Source organism: Danio rerio, chromosome 20 (genome assembly GCF_052040795.2).
Source record: "Danio rerio strain M-AB ecotype USA chromosome 20, GRCz13ab, whole genome shotgun sequence".
NCBI lineage: Eukaryota > Metazoa > Chordata > Actinopteri > Cypriniformes > Danionidae > Danio > Danio rerio.
In genome coordinates, this window is record NC_141040.1 from 59,277,501 (window position 1) to 59,297,188 (window position 19,688).

The 19,688-nt window shown below is 43.1% G+C and overlaps 2 protein-coding genes across 6 annotated transcripts in view; both read right to left on the reverse strand.

Moving 5' to 3' along the window:
- The window catches only part of evlb (Enah/Vasp-like b), a 54,247-nt gene extending 48,310 nt beyond the window's left edge, over positions 1-5,937 (reverse strand). The window contains exon 1 of one of the 2 annotated variants that reach the window (XM_087296503.1): positions 5,610-5,937. In XM_087296503.1, the coding sequence (XP_087152629.1) occupies positions 5,610-5,614 (5 nt within the window). In that variant the 5' untranslated portion in view covers positions 5,615-5,937. 2 annotated transcript variants of the gene reach the window in all.
- Positions 5,938-9,234: 3,297 nt separating this feature from the next.
- Positions 9,235-17,793, reverse strand: LOC103909376 (uncharacterized). Of its 4 annotated transcripts, none has more exons than XM_087298972.1 (7): positions 17,687-17,793; positions 15,188-15,349; positions 12,515-12,644; positions 12,222-12,296; positions 12,083-12,114; positions 11,868-11,894; positions 9,235-9,996 (listed from the first exon to the last, which is right to left on the reverse strand). In XM_087298972.1, the coding sequence occupies exons 1-7, from the start codon at positions 17,769-17,771 to the stop codon at positions 9,953-9,955; spliced, it is 555 nt and encodes a 184-aa protein (XP_087155098.1). In that variant the 5' UTR covers positions 17,772-17,793; the 3' UTR covers positions 9,235-9,952. The 4 variants fall into 4 exon arrangements, with proteins under 4 accessions (XP_087155098.1, XP_087155096.1, XP_087155099.1 ...); XM_087298970.1 differs by having other exon boundaries at positions 9,235-10,007; XM_087298973.1 differs by lacking the exon at positions 11,868-11,894.
- Between the last annotated feature and the right edge of the window lie 1,895 nt (positions 17,794-19,688).

Genomic DNA, 19,688 nt, shown 5'->3' on the forward strand with positions numbered 1-19,688 from the left:
AGTAGGATATTGTTTATTTATTTTTTAGAAAAGTCTACTTTTACAGTTTGACAGATGTAAACCACTGCAGAAATGTTCTACCCAGCAGGCCCATGTCATATCCAGCACAGATACTGAATAAATAACCTGCTATAGATTAAAAGAATTAACGTATGATTTTTGTTTTTACAAGCTTTAGAGGCGTATCGTAAATTCCGCTTGTAAATAACAGGTCATCTATAGCTTTCACCATGAGGCTGTGTTCAAAATGACATCAATGTTTTCAAAGTGCACTGTGAAGGGAGCACAATAGTAAACATGAAGATCGCTAAAACTGAACTGTAGAAATAGTTTGAAAGTAAATGACAGCTAAGAGAGATCAGCTTACTGCTTTATTATTTAATAATTCCAGCTTTGAATGTTAGATTGTTCTAAATGAATAGGGCATAGGGGGGATAAGTGGGAATAGAACACAGCCAGGAACTCTGTTTCTAACTACAGCTCCAGAGGTGTAGTTGTAGGTGCTCAAGTTTGCAACGCAGTTTGCGAATGTTCGTTAGAACGACGGATTAGGGAAACAGCAAATCAACAAACTATGCTTGTAACAACAGAACTTGCGACCTTAGTTGGCTAATGATGGTTTTGGGAAACGCACCGCTGTTTAGCTGCCCTACCTGTCTACTGTTATTTCAAGAGTTCACACTTAGCTGATGATTAATTATAAGCAAGTTTGGCATGCTGTCCCGGGAGAGAGCCCTGAGCTCGAAGGTTCTTGAGCCCTGGGCTCCCTCTCGTTTGGAGGAAGAGAGGGGAGCCTTGAGCTCAGGTAGATCTCGACAACTCCCCCTTGATAAGAGCTGATGACTAAAAATTGAATGCTATTAAAAGATATGCTGCATTATGAGATTACTTGTATTGCAAATTTAGATTTATCAATTTACTTGTTGTGCATGTTTTTGGACTGTGGGGGAAACCGGAGGACCCAGGGAAAACCCACGCAAGCACGGGAAGAACATGCAAACTACACACAGAAACGACTACCAGCCTGTTAAAGGCAACGTTCTTGCTGTGAGGCGACAGTGCTAGTCACTGGGCCACCGTGCTGCCCTATGGAGGGAAAGGTGAAGAGGTAGGGGTGGAAGGGGGGATTCTTCAAATCGAAGATGACTGTAGTGAAAAAACCCTGACTCTTTATAGTGTGTTAGGAATGGCCTGATTGGAGGATCATGCATGCTAATGCAGAACCAGCCGTGTTCAATCATAATCACGTGCTCCTCTCGAAATTAGTTTATGAATAAACTTCACTTATTAATAATGATTTTTTGTTTTCTTTTTTTAAGTCTTTTTGTCTCAAGGGCAAGAAGGTCTCTGGTTTGAGTCTCAGCTGGGTCAGTTGGTGTTTCTGTGTGGAGTTTGCATGTTCTCCCCATGTTGGCGTTGGTTTCCTCTGGGTGCTCCGGTTTCCCCCACAGTGCAAACACATGCGCTACAGGGCAGTAATGGAGCATTACACATGTTCTCTGGAAAAGTCACTCACTTTAACAGTAATGCAGTACTCTCTGCTGTTCGTAATGGATTGAGTAATGGAGTTCCTGTTTAAGTTTAGTAGCTAGTAACTGTAGACACTCTTTGTCAGTGATTAGCACAACACTGCTGTACACAGTAATACACACTTGCACTTGCACAGCCTTGGGTGTTCACAGAGCAAATGAGCAAGCAGTTCTGCTGTAAACCATACAGATTGAGCTCCTGCAGGGTCTAGAACAGGAGAAGAGGGATCTCTGCCGTCGGGCAAACTTCAGTATAGAGCTAGAGCTGTGTGTGCGCTACAGGACAGTGTGTGATTTCACTGATGTATTTAATCAACAGCACACCACACACAAGCGTCACATGTGCAGATACAATAGCTGGAAACCGACGACAGCAGACGTCTCGTACACCATCACCGACTGTATTATTATTCATTCATTCATTCTCATTCAGCTTAGTGTCTTAATTCCTCAGGGGTCACCACAGCAGAATGAACCGCCAACTTATCCAACAAATGCTTTATACGACGGATGCCCTTCCAGCTGCAACCCATCACTGGGAAACACCAAGGTTATTATAGTTAACGAAAACTAACAAAAATTAACGAAAAAACGAAAACTAAAATGTAAAATAATTGTCGTTAACTGAAATAAAAATAAAAACGAGTTTTTTCAAAAACTAAAACTAACTGAAACTGTATTGTGTACATACAAAACTAACTGAAACTAACTAAAATGATAGCAAAAACCTCCTTGTTTTCGGCATCGCTGCCGATGTTTGTGTTTGACCCTTTCACACCTGAGAGTCTCCTGCTGCCATTGACCAGATTGAGCCGGTTCTCCTAGAGCTCATACACTGCGGACAATTTAGCCTACCCAATTGCTCTTGTTTGGACTGTGGGGGAAACCGGAGCATCCGGAGGAAACCCACACCAACACAGGGAGAACATGCAAACTCCACACAGAAACACCAACTGACCCAGCCGAGACTCAAACCAGAGACCTTCTTGCTGTGAGGCCACTGTGCTACCTGCTGCACCACCGTGAGGCCCTAAAGCTTACTATACACACAAATAATGATAATTATGCAAACACAGAACACTCAGTAAACTAACATGGCTGATCAGAGCACAACAATCAGCACAGACGCTACACAAAACATCACGACGATAAGCGTACAGCTGTGCTAGAGCTGTGGAGAACCGCTGGATTAACACATATTTAAGATCTGGTTTGGGTTCATTGTTTTGCCTTACAGTGCGCATGCTAGCTAGAGTAAACGTTCATACAGACGTGATCAGTATTGAGCTGAGCAGGAGGACGTGTGTTCATCAGCGCTGGACTCTGGAGTATGCCACTATCCGCTTGGGAAGTCTTGAATGTTTCCGGGTTCAAGCCGCTGCTCATTTGAATTGAGACAATATTCATTCATGACCATTTTTTAGTCATATATCACACATTAAAGTGAATTATTTATAAAGTCATAGTGTGCACAAGGGCTCTTGCCCTGAACACCAGTATTTTAACAATTTATGAAAAATGAATCCCTTTCTGGCCATCAGATATTAGGCATGGATATATATACATGATTTCTGAAAGTATTACAGCACTTTGTAAATGTTTATTATTACCATTTGACGAGTCTCCCTATTCAGTTTGATAGAGCGCTTAAACCCAGACGCAACTTCACCTGACGTCACACTTAAAGAGCCCATATTATGGGTTTTTGAAAATTCCCCTCCATGTAGTGTGTAACACAGCTCTAAGTGAAGTGAAGTATCCAGCTAAGGCTTAAATCTGTAAGAGTTCAGTGTTTAAAACGGTTGATTCATCTATAAAAGAGTCGACTCATAGTGCTTCAAACGAGTCGCCTTGATACCGAGTCATTAGGTGTTTCGCCATGACGTACGAACGAAACCAAGTTATTCACGTGCACGCACGTGATGCAACCCGGGAGATTTCAAACATGAGGCCCCGCCCTCTGACGCAGCAACCCAGACACACACACACACACACACACACACACACAAACATGCCGGTGGATTGAAGTCACACTGCAGATGGATATTATCGAGTCTCTACCCAAAGATGAAACCTCAGCATTATAACCAAGCAGTTGGAAACCTCTGGAAACTTCTGGAAGCTACAGGCTACAAAGAATACTTCATCAGAGTTTGTTAAAGGAAGGATCAGTAAAGAGTAACTTACTGATGGACATGTCAGGATGGGTTTCTTCCTCCATTTCTCAAGTGTAAGTACGCGATTAAAGTTGTTGCCTCGTTGACTCGAGCTTGCAAATGTATTTAGTTGTGATTTGTTACTTGTAACCGAGTGTACTGTATCAGGTTAACTGGCTATATTCTCTTATCGCGTGCAAAGTCACGTTTAAAACGCGACGCGTGCTGCTTTGTTTACGGAGCTCTGTGGACGAGGGTAGTGTGTGCGTGCGCTGTCGTCAGAAGGTATGTGTGTGTGTTTGTGTGTGTGCGCGTGCGCATTGTCGCCCGGAGGTCTGTGTGTGTTTTTGTGTTTGTGTGCGCGGACGATGGCAATGTGTGTGTGTGTGTGTGTGTGTGTGTGTGTGTGTGTTTGTGTCTGTGAAAAGAGCAGAGTGAGACAAGCTAGGAGATCTCCTCGACAGTTTTTGCTCAATAAAATAGTTAGTCGTTTGAATTTTCAAGTCCATCGTCTGTATTTACATTCACCCACTGGCAGCTAAACTCCACGCCTACACTATCGAGCGTGTATGAACTGTGATTACTCTTATATTGCTGATTAGCTGTTGGGCATTTCACTCTCTGACTGAAGGCAGTCGACCAATCACAACAGACTGTCATCGGTCCAATCAGTGCAGATTAGCTTGGCGCTAAGGAGGGGTTTGGGAACAAATGAATCACTGGACGATTCATACGGGAGTCGCTGGGATAATTAGGTAAAAATAAATGCAGATTATGAGACCACGAAAGTGTTTTTTGACCTTGCATGCATAATAGACTGTTGTTGGAGACCCTTACAACCAAGATATGACCCTATTTCATGTATAATATGGGCTCTTTAACAACAAGCAGATAGTGTGAGTGACAGCTGATGAACTGAAGCACCTGTACACGCTCGAACCCCTGACCTGCTGATCACACTCCACATCAGTTCATCTATACTGGACACCAATACCAGTATAAACAGCTGATGAGCATACTGGCGACACACTCCACTGATCAATCAGCTTCATTGATAAACACACACACACGTGTTTTCATGCATTATGGGGTCTCTCCCTGCAGCTGATGTGTGTACTGAACATCCTGCATATCCTCTCTCTCCTCTGCATCTCCACACTCCTCCACTCTGATCTATCAGCTGATATCCTCCATATCCACATACACACACACACACACACACACATCCACACACACACACACACACACACACACACACACACACACACACACACACACACACACACACACACACACACACACACGCTCAACATCTACTGCTACTGTATAGACTTATATAGATTATAGACTTGTGGGGACATTTGGTACCCACAACGGGATGATTACCAGGATCTCTCTTTCTCACACACACACACAAGAACAAATCTGCGCGCGTGCCCGCGTTACCATGACAACAGCAGCTCTCGGCGCGCTGACCACGCCCTCCGTGACGCATCACAGCTGCCGAGGCGAACTATCCTGATGATGATGATGATGATGAATCTCCATTTGTACAAGCGTTTCTGTCTCTGTAACACTCAAATAAACACTGCAGACCCGTGTGTCTCTCTCTCACACACACACACACGCGCACACACGAGCCGGTGGGCGGACCGCTGCTCGGTAAAGGCCTCGGTTCACACGCCGGTGACCGGACAGATGCTGCAGATCTCCGGTAGAGCCACATCAGCACCACAAACACCACAAATATACACAACTGAGCATTACATCAGCACACACACACACACACACACACACACTGCCGTCATAATCCGCCGCAGCATCAATAATCATAATAATAACAGCAGAGGAGGAGGAGAGAGAGAGAGAGAGAGAGAGAGAGAGAGAGAGAGAGAGAGAGAGAGAGAGAGAGAGACTGACTCACCTCATGATTTCCCCGTTATTAGTCTCCGTTGAATAATGTCGGTGTTGTCGGTGTTCGGGCCTCTGGATGCCGCCGGTCAGCGGTGATGATGATGAAGATGATGATGATGATGATGGAGGTGATGAAGATGAAGCAGAAACTGCGACAGGGGCCAGACGCGCTCTCGTGTGCTCGGGTTTTTCTCTCCGTGCTGAAATCCGCCGCTCACGTCCATCTCACAGAGATCTCGGCGGCTCTCCGGTAGATGCCACCATCATCATCATCATCACCGTCCGTCCGTCAGAGAGAGAGGGAGAGAGTCGGTCCGCGTGCGCTGATTCACCGCTCTGCCCACCGGCGCTCGCCGAAGAGACAAACACAGCCGAAAAGACCCGAAGAGCCGAACAGAACCGAAGACCCGAACAGAGCCCAACAATTTCGTTGTACGATACTGTAATGATAATATACTGTAAACTTTATAAACTTTAACCATACTTTATACGTTAAAGTTCGTATTCTAATTCTAAGAACAGAGTCAAAAAGAGCCGAACAGAGTTAAAAGGAGCCGAAGAGCCAAACAAAGTCGAAAAGAGCCGAACAGCCGAATATAGCCGAGCGCCGAAGAGCAAGAGGATCAGATCAAACATCATCTTCACAAGCACAGTGCATCCTAAAAGTTTCATACTAGTGCTTCACCTTTTCAAACACATTACTTTACACTGGACCACAAAATGAGTGTTGCAAACATCTGAAAGCTGAATAAATAAGATTTGCATTGATATCACGATGGGGCAATATAATTGGCTGAGAAACAGCTACATGGAAACCTGGAATCTGACAGCTTGAATAATTTACAAACTGAGATAACCGCCTTTAAAGGTCGACAATATTACATTCTTACCAATCCATGCTACTAATCAAAGACAGAGTTTTAATATATTATCATTAAAATATGAATAATTTGAAATGTTTACAGTAATGTCAGGGAAATTACTAAATATCTCCATATTGTATGTATATCGCCATGTTCTGTATGTAATATTCTGATGATTTTTTGGCATTAAAGATCAAACATCTGACCCATATAATTTATTTTTGGCTATTCTTCCCAACATCCATGGAACATCAGGCAGATTTTGTGTGCAGCATCACATTTTGTTAGCATTAATCCAAATTACTAAATTACAACACCCATAATGACAACAGAAGTTTGTTTGAAATATTTGATAATTTGTTTTAAAAAATAACACTTTTAGTAAATTTTTAAGTTATTCAGGACTGTAATATATATATATATATATATATATATATATATATATATATATATATATATATATTGCACTGATGGATGCCGCTTTGTTTATGTTTTGTTGGCTGATATAAATCCCTCAAACGGATTAGATTTTAATCTTCTTTGTCAGACCTTGTGGTCGTTATTTAACACTTATCAAGCTGTCAATTAGCATTGCCAAAGCATTTTGATTTCTGTCATGTAGACTTTCAAACCTTTAACAATTAAACAATATTTTATCTAGAAACTCACGGATTCTTCTGCGGACGCCATTTTGTAATCAGACGCGGGAATTCATTTGGCGCGCGGAATCGCCCCCTACACACTTAAAGGGGCAGTTCACCCGCAGATAAAAACTCTGTCATCGTTTATTTAGCTTTTGTTTCAAGCCTTTATCAGTTCATGTCCTCTGTTGAACACAAAAGAAGATATTGTGAAGGAAACCTACAGAACTATAGTATTTGTTTTTCCTACTATGGAAAACATAAAGGTTTTCAGCTTTCTTCTATGTGCACTATTTGAGGAAGAAACCATTTGTAGGGGTGTCGAAACCATAGTGAACTTTCTGAAGTACACACAATCAATCCCACAATGCACTGCAACCCATGTACACTGCGATTAAATCATTAGCATCAGCAATTATATTAATTATAATTATTACGCCTGAATGTGAGTATAGTTCCTAATACTATCATAGAAAATGGCAACTCTTCATCTTCCCTCTTTTTTTTATTTAAGCGAATACTAGTGATCTAATATGATTCAACACTCTATGCTAAGCTAAGCTCAGCTAAAAGTGCTCCCACCAGACCCAGAGATCAGCTGAATGGATTCAAAATGTTAAAACTGAAGTGTTTAAGTTTAGGGAAGGGGGGTAGAACTCGCTGGCCTGATTCTACATGTACAATCGGCATTATCAGCTAAAGCGAATGCTCCAACTGGCTGTTGTTTAGGAATGAATCAGAGCATAAGATCAAAAACTGAAGAGACATAGCAAACAATTCAACTATGTAGGCGTCAATAGCCCAGTGGTTAATCTACACTGTCATACACAAATAACAGTAAATGCCTTTAAAAGCAAAGATAAAAACAAAACAATTCCAGTCTGTGAGACGAGTAGTTTTCGAATTCATAGTAAAAACAGTATGTGAGAAGTTCCTGGATGACCGACTACTTCTGGCAAGATTCTGAAGTGTGCATCCACTAATGCAGTGGTTCTCAAAATGGGGGTCGGGACCCCCCGAGGGGTCGCGGAGCAATGAAGGGGGGTCGCCTGGGGATTTCCAAAAATCTATTTATTTTTATTAAACCATAAAAATTACCATACTTTATCCATAACTATACTGAAAATAAAAATAGTCGTTTATAGTTACTATATACTTTATAGTTACTATAGTAGCTTATAGTTACTTGTTCTATTGGATTGCGACCCCTGGGGTAATTACATTATATTAAAGGCAGCAATAGCGTCAGATGCGTTTTGATTTTATAACATCAGGTTATACTTTCTGGCACATTTAAAGCACTGACACGAATTTAATTGGTGTGTCTGCGTCATTGCATGCAAGGTTTCTGTATTTATAACCACCTCAGAGGATATTGGGGGTCGCGAGTCACTGGCATTGTTATTTTGGGGGTCGCAGGCTGAAAAGTTTGGGAACCCCTGCACTAATGGATGCTACGATATCCCATAATGCACTGTGACAGAATTTATGAATGAGATGGATTAAAGCAGCACAACTGACGTGGGTCACGTGATAATGACAAATGGCAGATGTGGAATGGTGTAGATACTCACATTCATACTATATAGAACTCTGTGAATGAGCTGGACTGCCCAGAGTCCTGACCTGAACCCACTGAACACCTCTGAGAGATCTAAAGACGTAAGTTTTCATTTATGGGTGAACTGTCCCTTTAAATAGAGTAGGTTAAATATGTCATGATGTTATTATTGTTGGGGCGATGCGGTGGCGCAATGGGTAGTGCTGACATCTCACAGGAAAAAGGTCGCTGGTTCGAGCCTTGGCTGTGTCAGTTGGTGTTTCTGTGTGGAGTTTGCATGTTCTCGCTGCGTTTGCGTGGGTTTCCCCTACAGTCCAAACACATGTGGTATTGGTGGACTGGGGTTGGCTAAATTGTCCGTAGTGTGTGTGCGTGAATGAGTGTGTATGGAAGTTTCCCAGAGATGGGTTGCAGCTGGAAGGGCATCCGCTGCGCAAAAACATTTACTGGATAAGTTGTTGGTACATTCCGCTGTGGCGACCCCAAAGTAATAAAGGGACTAAGCCGAAAAGAAAATGAATGAATGAATGAATATCTAGTTTTGGAGGCAAGAACTATTGTTGGACTCAGTGACATTTTAGATTGTTTATTCTAGAAATCATGGTGAAAAATAGAGGATCTTAATTATGCTCCTTAGAGAAAGATAAATAATCAAAACACAGTCTAATGTATGAATACACACAAACACATTCAAAACGGTACTACGCTATGATTATTGTCTGACCCATACTAATCCACTATTCAGTACTTTAATGAGGACGTCTGAATCCTGTCATGTCATCCAAAACAGCCGCCAGACTTAGAAACAAATACAGTTTATAGCCACTAAACAGCTTTACATGCAGAAATCACTAATATCTCTAAAGCTCCTCTTAGCGTGGAGCTGTCCATGAAGAGAACACTCTCTCAGCATCATCATCATCATCATCATCATCATCATCATCATCATCATCATCATCATCATCTCTTATGATAGACCCAGGTAATAGTCACCTGATGCTGGAGCTTCTAAACTACAACACAGCAGAAACAAACACACACACACAGGCACACACACACACACACATGCACACGTGCACACACACGCGCACGCATACACACACGCATGCACACGTGCACACACGCACACACACACACACACACACACAATGAATCTGTTCTGATGTAGTCCTGCTCCAGAGTCAGGCGCTCTTCATCCTCCAGAACGCTTGTCATCAGTCAGTAGCAGATCTGGAAGTACTGACTGGGTGATCTGAGGGGGCTCTTGAGGACCGGACAGGGGGAGACCTCAGTTGATCCAGTCCTTCTTCTGCACTGAGGCCTCAGGAAAATCTGCAGAGTCACTAAGAGAAGAGGCAGAGGAGGAAGAGGAGGAGGAGAAGAGGATGAGGAGGAAGAGGATGAGGAGGATGGGAAAGAAGAGGAGGAGGAAGAGAAGGTGGAGAAGGAGGAGGAAGAGGAAGAGAGAGGGGGAGGAGGAAGAAAGAGGAGGAGGAGGAAGAGCACACAGAATGAGAGACAGCATTCAGAGGCTGGTGATCCTCATCTTGTCCTGCATTCGTCTGATCTGTGAGTAATCAGCAGAGTAATACTCTGAGTTAACTGAACCAGAGAGTAGAGATGTATAAATGGACTGCGGCTTGAGTTTGACTGCAGAAGTATGAATGTTTTGTCTGGTCCACTTAAGGTGCTGGACTGGCCTGCCTGCAGTCCTGACCTGTCTTCAATAGAGAAGGTGTGTGTTTCAAAATGCATCAATGAAGAGGCCGCACTGCTGTCCAGCTGAAGACTTGATTGCAGGAGGAAAGAGACAGAGTTACAGCCGGAACTCTTCAGCACTCGCTGTCTTCAAGAACCAAACTTTGAATAGTTCAGAAATACTATGAACACCACAAGGAGCACATTAATGATGTGTGTCTGCAGAGAAACACACGTCAGAGTAAATGTGTAAATCACTGCGTGTTTGATCTGTGTCCCCACACTGTGTCAGCTCTGTCTGGTTTGGGCTTGTCTAGAACACATGTTCATATTTAGGTTGGACGTGTCATAATATATATATATATATATATAATACTGTATATATGTGAAATTATTGCCTCGGCATTACTCATTATCAAGCTGTTGATGATTCTATCCTGTATTTATGGTCATATTTCTGTCTGGTTTATGGGTCCAGCTCACCAAACGAACTGCTTAATATTTATTTACAAACAAATATATTTCCCCTGCACAGAACTGAGTGAAACCCTGTGCTCTTACACACCGCTGATGCACGGCAGCCATTACTGAAGGAGCAGAGCTGCTGCTGACACTATTACACTCACACACACACACACACACACACACACACACACACACACACACACACACACACACACACACACAGGCAAACATGCGCGCACACACACACACACACACACACACACACACACACACACACACACACACACACACACACACAGAGACACACACACACAGGCACACATGTGCGCACACACACACACACAAACACACACACACACATACACACACACACACACACACACACACACACAGACACACACACACAGGCACACATGCGCACACACACACACACACACACACACACACAGACACACACACACACAAACAGGCACACATGCGCACACACACACACACACACACACACACACACACATACACACACACACACACACACACACACACACACAGACACACACACACACACACAGACACACACACACACACAGGCACACATGCGCACACACACACACAAACACACACACACACGCACAAACAGGCACACATGCGCACACACACACACACACACACACACACACAAACACACACACACACACAGAGACACACACACACACACACACACAGACACACACATAGACACACACACACACACATGCGCAAACACACACATACACACAGGCACACATGCGCACACACACACACAAACACACACATACACACACACACACACACATACGCAGACACACACACACAGACACATACTCACAGACACACACTCACAAACACACACACACACAAAGATACACACATGCAGACACACACACAGACAGACACACACAAAGACACATACTCACAGACACACACTCACAAACACACAAACACACACACACACACACACACTGCATACTTTAAAGAAGTACTGTGATTTGGGCGAGACTTACCTCTGCAGTGAGCGACACGCCTGACTCCTGCACACACACACACACACACACACACACACACACACACACAAACACACACACACGCATACACACACACACACACACACAGACACACACACACACACACACACACACACACACACAAAAGCAGCTCTCATATTTACAGTAACTAAAGAGTTAAATGCTGAGAGGAGCTGACAGTAAACCAGTCTGACCTGCAGCAGCTGCACCTCCATCTTTTGGTTTGCTGGAAGAAACAGAGGTCAGAGGTCAGACGGAGGTCAGACAGAGGTCAGTCAGAGGTCAGAGACAGCAGCTCCTCTTCACATTTCTGTTTTATTTCTATTTTCTGACCTCTCCAGCGGTTTCCTGCTGCTGCTGCTCTTAGCTTTACTGTTCGGGGGCTCTCTGGAGGATCCAGCAGCAGTTCTGTACACACACACACACACACACACACACACACACACACACACACACACACACACACACACACACACAGGTAAGAGAGTGCTCTTCTTTATATCTTGCATTCAACACAATGTTAAATTGGGTTTTAATATCAGCTATGAACACACACACACACACACACACACACACACACACACACACACACACACACACACACACACACACACACACACACACACCTCTTTGCTGCTGTTGAGGACGGGCTGTAGTTCCTGGAGGAGGCTGAGGAGGGCAGTGTGGAGCTGGAGCTCTTCCTCAGAGACGATACTGATGCTCTCGGGGTCAGAGAGAGAGACACCGGACGCACAGCTGCACGCACACACACACACACACAGAGGAGAGACAGATCACATGACTGCACATAAAACACACACAGCTCAAAATAAAACACTATTAAAGCTGAATCTGTATGAACAGGAAGCTGCTGAAGTAAGTAAGCTGCTGCGCTTCCAGCTGAATCTGCATATTCATAAGTGGGCGGGGCTTTCTTTAGCACATCGCTCCAATTACAATTCAGTCAATGACAGACCCCCACACACTCTAGCACTTCCACCATACAGGCCCCTGCTGTCAATATTTCCAACATGTTTATTAGTTGTGTGCCACAGATTTAAAGAAACCATTGAAGCAGGTCATCTATAGGAAATGAGGATTTTAAACACTGGAGCTGATCTGGGTGGAGGAGTACAGGAGGCTGACTGACTGATTCAGTTCTCAGTATGAGTGTACAGGACACAGAGTGTGTGTGTGTGTGTGTGTGTGTGAGTTGTACACTGATGATCTTGGCTCAGCTTATTCGGTAATGTCAGTTTGTGTACTGCACGCTTCAGTGAATCACATGCATGCATTTATGTTACATCTAATTTATTAATATTATTATTAAAGTGTGATTAGTTCATTTCTAATAGATAATAATTATTACATTTAATTTCCTAATAAATGGCCTCATTGTTTATGTATGTATATGATTTATATCTGATATTAGAATAGTGTTGGCTTTTGTAAGTGATGTGGTGTTGTAGAATAGGATATGTAATGTTGTCAATAATGTGTAAAGGAAACACAGACTCTATATGTGCTGTTCACATGTATTCCAGTTAATCTGGAGAGCGAGTGCATGCTTTCACCAAGTCTAATATTAGATATTGTATTTTAAATGTGTGTGTGTGTAAAACAATATAATCTGCACAGACATTATGGGGTGCTGCTCTACAGAAGTTGCTCCTCCACTCAGTTTAGAGCATCATTATGGGCGTTTTATTTTATTTATTTATTTATTTATTTGACATGGACATCACAATTACACTGGACAACCAAGCATTTGTTTAAGTGTTTGAGCAAACTTGCTAATTTTCAACACCTGTCCACAGGAGGCTTAATATTGACAAAATAGAAATATAATAAAACATACACAACATTACAACAATTCTTTACATAAAATTACTGCAGGCAAAAGCAAAGGCGACATGATCCAACCAACCAACAGTGGACTATTAGTGCAAACACTGCTGTTTTGTTTTTAACCACTTTTTAAGAGCACTACTAAAAATATTTAGATTACTTTCTGATTTTAAGCTAACCGGTAACTCATTCCACAGTTTGGCTCCCTTTACAGAGAAGACAGACTGACCAAACGAGGTCTTACACTTTGGCACTACACAGTCACCGTTAGCAGTTGCCCGTGTAACTCTGTGGGAGGTTTGATGCTGATTGATTAGCTCAGAAAACAGGATTGGAACATAATTATTTAAACATTTAAAAACCAATTTAAGATAACTAAATTGAATCAAACTATCAAAATTAAACAGGTTATGTTTACATAAAATATCACAATGATGCCATCGCATAGGCTTTAAGTCCATAATCTTAACTGCTTGTTTATAGATTGAGTCAATAGGCTTTAATGTAGTTAAAGAGGCTTGTGACCAAGATGTAATGCAATACGTCAAGTGAGAGAATATCATTGTGTGCATGTATAATTTTGCAGTGTGATGTGTTAAAAACCTTCTAATAAAACGAAAACAGTTTAGACTTGGCTTAACTTTCTTATTTAAATGTGTAACATGACTATCAAATTTTAAATTAATGTCTAGAGTTATGCCAAGATACTTAAACTCATTCACTTCTTTAATTACTTTAGTTTTTATCAGCACCTCAAATGTATCCCGTACAGGCCTATTTCATATAGAAAAACACATAGAAACTGTTTTCTTGACATTTAACGTTAAATGAGACAGTTCAAGCCATCTTGAAATGTGTTGTAAAGCCTGGGTCAGTTGCTCACCTGCCTGGTAAGGTGTTTTAGCTGACACATAGATGACCGTGTCATCTGCATATAACTGGCAGTTAACCCCTGGGCAGCATTCTGGAAGATCGTTTATGTACATTGTGAACAACAATGGGCCAAGGACAGACCCTTGAGGTACTCCAATATTGTTAGAACGCACAGATGACTTCATTGACCCTCACACATTGCTGTCTGTTACGTTATTGCTAACATGGTTCAAGCGATGGATCTGCCACAGAGAGACTGCAGATTTGGGAAACACTCGTCACTACATCGCTCTTTTCCCAAACAATGCATCATATATGATAGTTCAGCCGTGAGTTACGTCGTTGTTTGGGAAACGCAGCCCTGATTAGCTATTTTCAGCTTATTTTAGGTCAAACTATTTAATCTGTTCTGGAGAGATATGACTTGCAGTATGAGTGATGCCACAACAGCAGCAGAAGAGCCCATATGCTGGACTTGTGCTCCTTAACACACCCACATACGCTTTTTTACATTAAAATGTTAATATGTCGTATTTTGAAACTACATAAGTGTGTGTGTGTGTGTGTGTGTGTGTGACCTGCGTCTGCAGCTCTGCCGTGTGTGTGCTCCTCTGAGATGTTGAGTCTCTTCAGCACGTCTGCGATGGCCATCTTCAGCAGCTGGATCTCGTCCTCCTGCATCTGCACTCGCTGCTCCAGATAGGTGAGACGATCACTGACCTGAGGAGAACACTGCTCATCTGCACACACACACACACACACACACACACACACACACACATACAGATCAGAAAGTGTCCTATGGGTGGTTTATCACACCCACTCACCTGCGTGGAGCACACTCATGCATCATGGCGTTATGTGCTGCAGTGTGTGTGTGCGTCACTAAAGAGGCCGGTCTTTACTCTAGTGTTGAGCTGAGAGAGTGTGTCTGAGCCTCGGCATTATCAAGAAGGCTATTCCAGAGTTCAGGAGCCATAAATGAGAAGACTCGACCTCCTTTAATGGACTCTGCTGTTCTGGGAGTTTAGAGATCTTCAAGAGCGGGTTGGGTTGTAGCGAGACAGAAGCTGGGTCAGATAAACAGGAGCTGGGTTAATTACAGATTTATAGGGAAGAAGCAATAATTGATGATCAACACGGAACTGAACAGCAGCCGGTGTCAGGAGGAGAACACTGGGGGGATGTGGACATATCTGCTGGACACACACCACCACCATCATCATCATCATCATCATCATCATACACACATTATTTAAAATAAAGAAAGCAGAAGCCCTGTTAATGTCTTTATCTGGAGAGCTGGACGAGTTTATCAGATCATGGACTCTGTCTAGTCTCCGCATGTCTTGAATGTTGTTAGCATGTTCTTAACGTGTGTAAACCTGCTGCCAGTGCGTGTATAACATGTTCATGAAGCTACAGGAGACATGAGTCAACGTCCCGCTGCTGCTGCTGCACACGAGCTGTAGATTATAATCCCCCATAATCCACTGCACAGAGGACTTAACACCAGCTAATCCCTCTGGGTGTGTCCTGACGTCACACACACACACACATAACAATAACAGAACACACGCACACACACATAACAATAACAGAACACACGCACACACACACACACACAAGCACGTTTGCACGCACACAAGCACACACATACACACACATAACAATAACACAACACACACACACACATGAATGCTAGCACACATGCGCACACACACACACACACACACACACACACACACACACACACACACACACACACACAGACAGACATGTAACAATAACACAACACACACACAAACACACATATACACACACAAATAACAAAAACACAACACACACACATGAATGCACGCACTCGCACTCGCACACACACGCGCACACACACACAAACACACACATAACAATAACACAGCACACACACACAAATGAATGCACGCACTCACATACACACACACACACACACACACACACAAATACACATACACACATAAATATAACAAAACACACATACACACACACACATAACAATAACAGAATACACACACACACACACAAAAACGCACAAGCACGTATGCATGCACACATGCACACACATACACACATGCACACACATACACACACACCCACAACAATAACACAACACACACACACATGAATGCACGCACACATGTACATGCACAGACACACACACACACACACACACACACACACACAACAACAATCCAAAACATAAACACAGAGATAGCAACATACACACACATAAACGCACAAGCACGTATGCATGCACACAAGCACACACACATAACAATAACACAACACACACTCACACACACACACATGAATGCACGCACACATGCACAAACACATGCACACACGCAAACACACACATACACACATAACAATAACACAACACACACACACATGACTGCACGCACACATGCACACACGCAAACACACGCATACACACATAACAATAACACAACACACACACAAACACACATGATTGCACGCACACATGCACAAACGCAAACACACACATACACACATAACAATAACACAACACACACACACACACACACACGACTGCACGCACTCGAGCGCACACACACACAAATACACATACACACATAAATATAACAAAATACACACACACACACACACACACACACACACACACAAACAACAACAATGCAAAACACACACACACACAACAATAGCAATACACACACACGCACATATACACATACAAACATAACAATAACACAACACAACACAACACACACACACATATCTGCAGCTTGAAAACCTGACAGATAACACACACACTCACGCAGAGTAATGCCCAGACCAGTATGTGTGTGTGTGTGTGTGTGTGTGTGTGAGTGTCTGCTGTGATGTTGTTTGGCAGGTGTTCAAACTGAAGGTGTGTGAGTATGTGTGTGTGAGTGTGTGTGTAAGTGTGCCTGTGTGTATGTGTGTGTGTGTGTCTGCTGTGATGTAGTTTGGCAGGTGTTCAAACTGAAGGTGTGTGTGTGTGTGTGTGTGTGTGTGTGTGTGTGCAGACTGACCGATGATGAAGTCAGTGTCGGGTGGCAGTAGGCAGTCGCTGTAGGTGTGTGTGGCTTCATCACTGCGCTCCATCAGCTCCTCCATCTCTGAGCTCCAGACTGACAATGACTGAACACACACACACACACACACACACACTGATGCTCTCGGATGATCTGCGTAATCCTCTCACACACACACATGGGTGATGTCATGCCGGATGAGCGTCTTTAAGCATTTCAGGAGACTTTAGACACACACACACACACACACACACACACACTCTCTATCTCACACGCACACAATGAATTTTTTCTCCTTCAGCCTAGTCCTTTATCAGGGGTCACCACAGCAGAATGAACCGCCAACTGTTCCAGCATGTTTTATGCAGCAGATGCAGCTGCAACCCAGTACTGAGAAACACCCATACACATTCATTCACACACACACACACATACACTACGGCCAGTATAGTTGATCAGTTCCCCTATACCACATGTGTTTGGACTGTGGGGGAAACCGGAGCACCCAGAGGAAACCCACACCAACACGGGGAGAACATGCAAACTCCACACAGAAACACCAACTGACCCAGCCGAGACTCAAACCAGAGACCTTCTTGCTGTGAGGCCACAGTGGATGATGGACACTGAGTGAATGGCAGTACTCTGCACCTGCTGTGAGCTAATGACTGTAAAAGCGCTGCACTAATAAACTGGACCAATACAGATGTTCATTTCCCAGTACGGGGTTGCAGCTGGAAGGGCATTGGCTGTGCAAAACTTATGCTGGATAAGTTGGTGGTTCATTCCGCTGTGGCGAATAAGGAACTAAGCCGAAATGCAAATGAATGAATGACTCACAGATGTTGATTATAGTCGTTGTTCGGACTGTTCGAGGTGGAAAGTTGCTGGAGGAAAGCTCCAGACGCCACACTGCAGTGGAGAAGCAAACAGGAGAGATGAGCACACTGATGAGGAGAGCTGATCTACTGCAGCGCTGCTCCATCTAGAGCCGCTGATGCGTCAGTCATGATGATCACTGCACCGTGTGCTCATTACTGTCATTAGTGCATCATAATCTCTGCACACACACACACACACACACACACACACACACACACACACACACACACACACACACACACACAGCACTTTTCTGGGATCTTAATAATAACACCGCTCAGCCGATAATAATGCAGATTCTGCCATCATCTCCAGACGTGTTTGAGTTCATAATACTCATTTAAATGAGCTTGATCAACACAATTCTGGGGGTATCCAGATGGGAAACACACACACTGATCTGCCAATGTGCAAAGAACAATAATCTGATGCCAAAACCAACATTATTCTGCTTCCCTCTGTCAGGTTATTTCGATTGTCACACACACACACACACACACACTCTGAATAAGAGCAGTATTACGTGCGGTGTAATGCATCACTGTTCTCAGTTCAGCCGGAGCACTGCTGTGAATATCTGTTAAACTCACACACAACAAGCCTGAATGAGTGTTTATATACAGTGTATAGCATTACTGATATAAATGTGGTGGCACAGTGGGTAGAGCGGTTGCCTCACAGCATGAAGGTCGCTGGTTCGAGCCTCGGCTGGGTCAGTTGGTGTTTCTGTGTGGAGTTGGCATGTTCTCCCTGTGATGCCGTGTATGTGAATGTGTTAAACTACAAGATTAAACTAAATATATTGAAATATGAACATGACATTTTTGTAATATTTTATGTATGTTGAGTCACAACAACCCAGCCTTTATCTTCGTCATTACAATATTCTTTACTCCTCATTCACTTATGAAGGTTTTATGCTATTATCATCTTATTTATTCATCTACTCCACATTTATTTATCATTATTAGAAAGTATTTGGTCTGTAGTGTTCACTGCTACATGCTTCAGTGTGCTTTTGTTGTTGTTTTTGTGTGCTTTTTGTTTTTTTTTAGTTTAGTTTTTTAATTTATTCTAAACATGCATGAGCCAAGGTGCAGTTAAAGTTCTGAAACGC

Bases quoted from the DNA above. Each gene is read 5' to 3' on its own strand.
- LOC103909376 (XM_087298970.1), bottom strand. From the start codon at position 17,771: ATGGAGGAGCTGATGGAGCGCAGTGATGAAGCCACACACACCTACAGC. The intron at 15,350-17,686 runs GTCAGTCTGCAC...GTGTGTGTGCAG, and splicing joins CGACACTGACTTCATCATCG to ATGAGCAGTGTTCTCCTCAG. The intron at 12,115-12,221 runs GTCAGAAAATAG...TGTTTCTTCCAG, and splicing joins AGCAGGAAACCGCTGGAGAG to CAAACCAAAAGATGGAGGTG.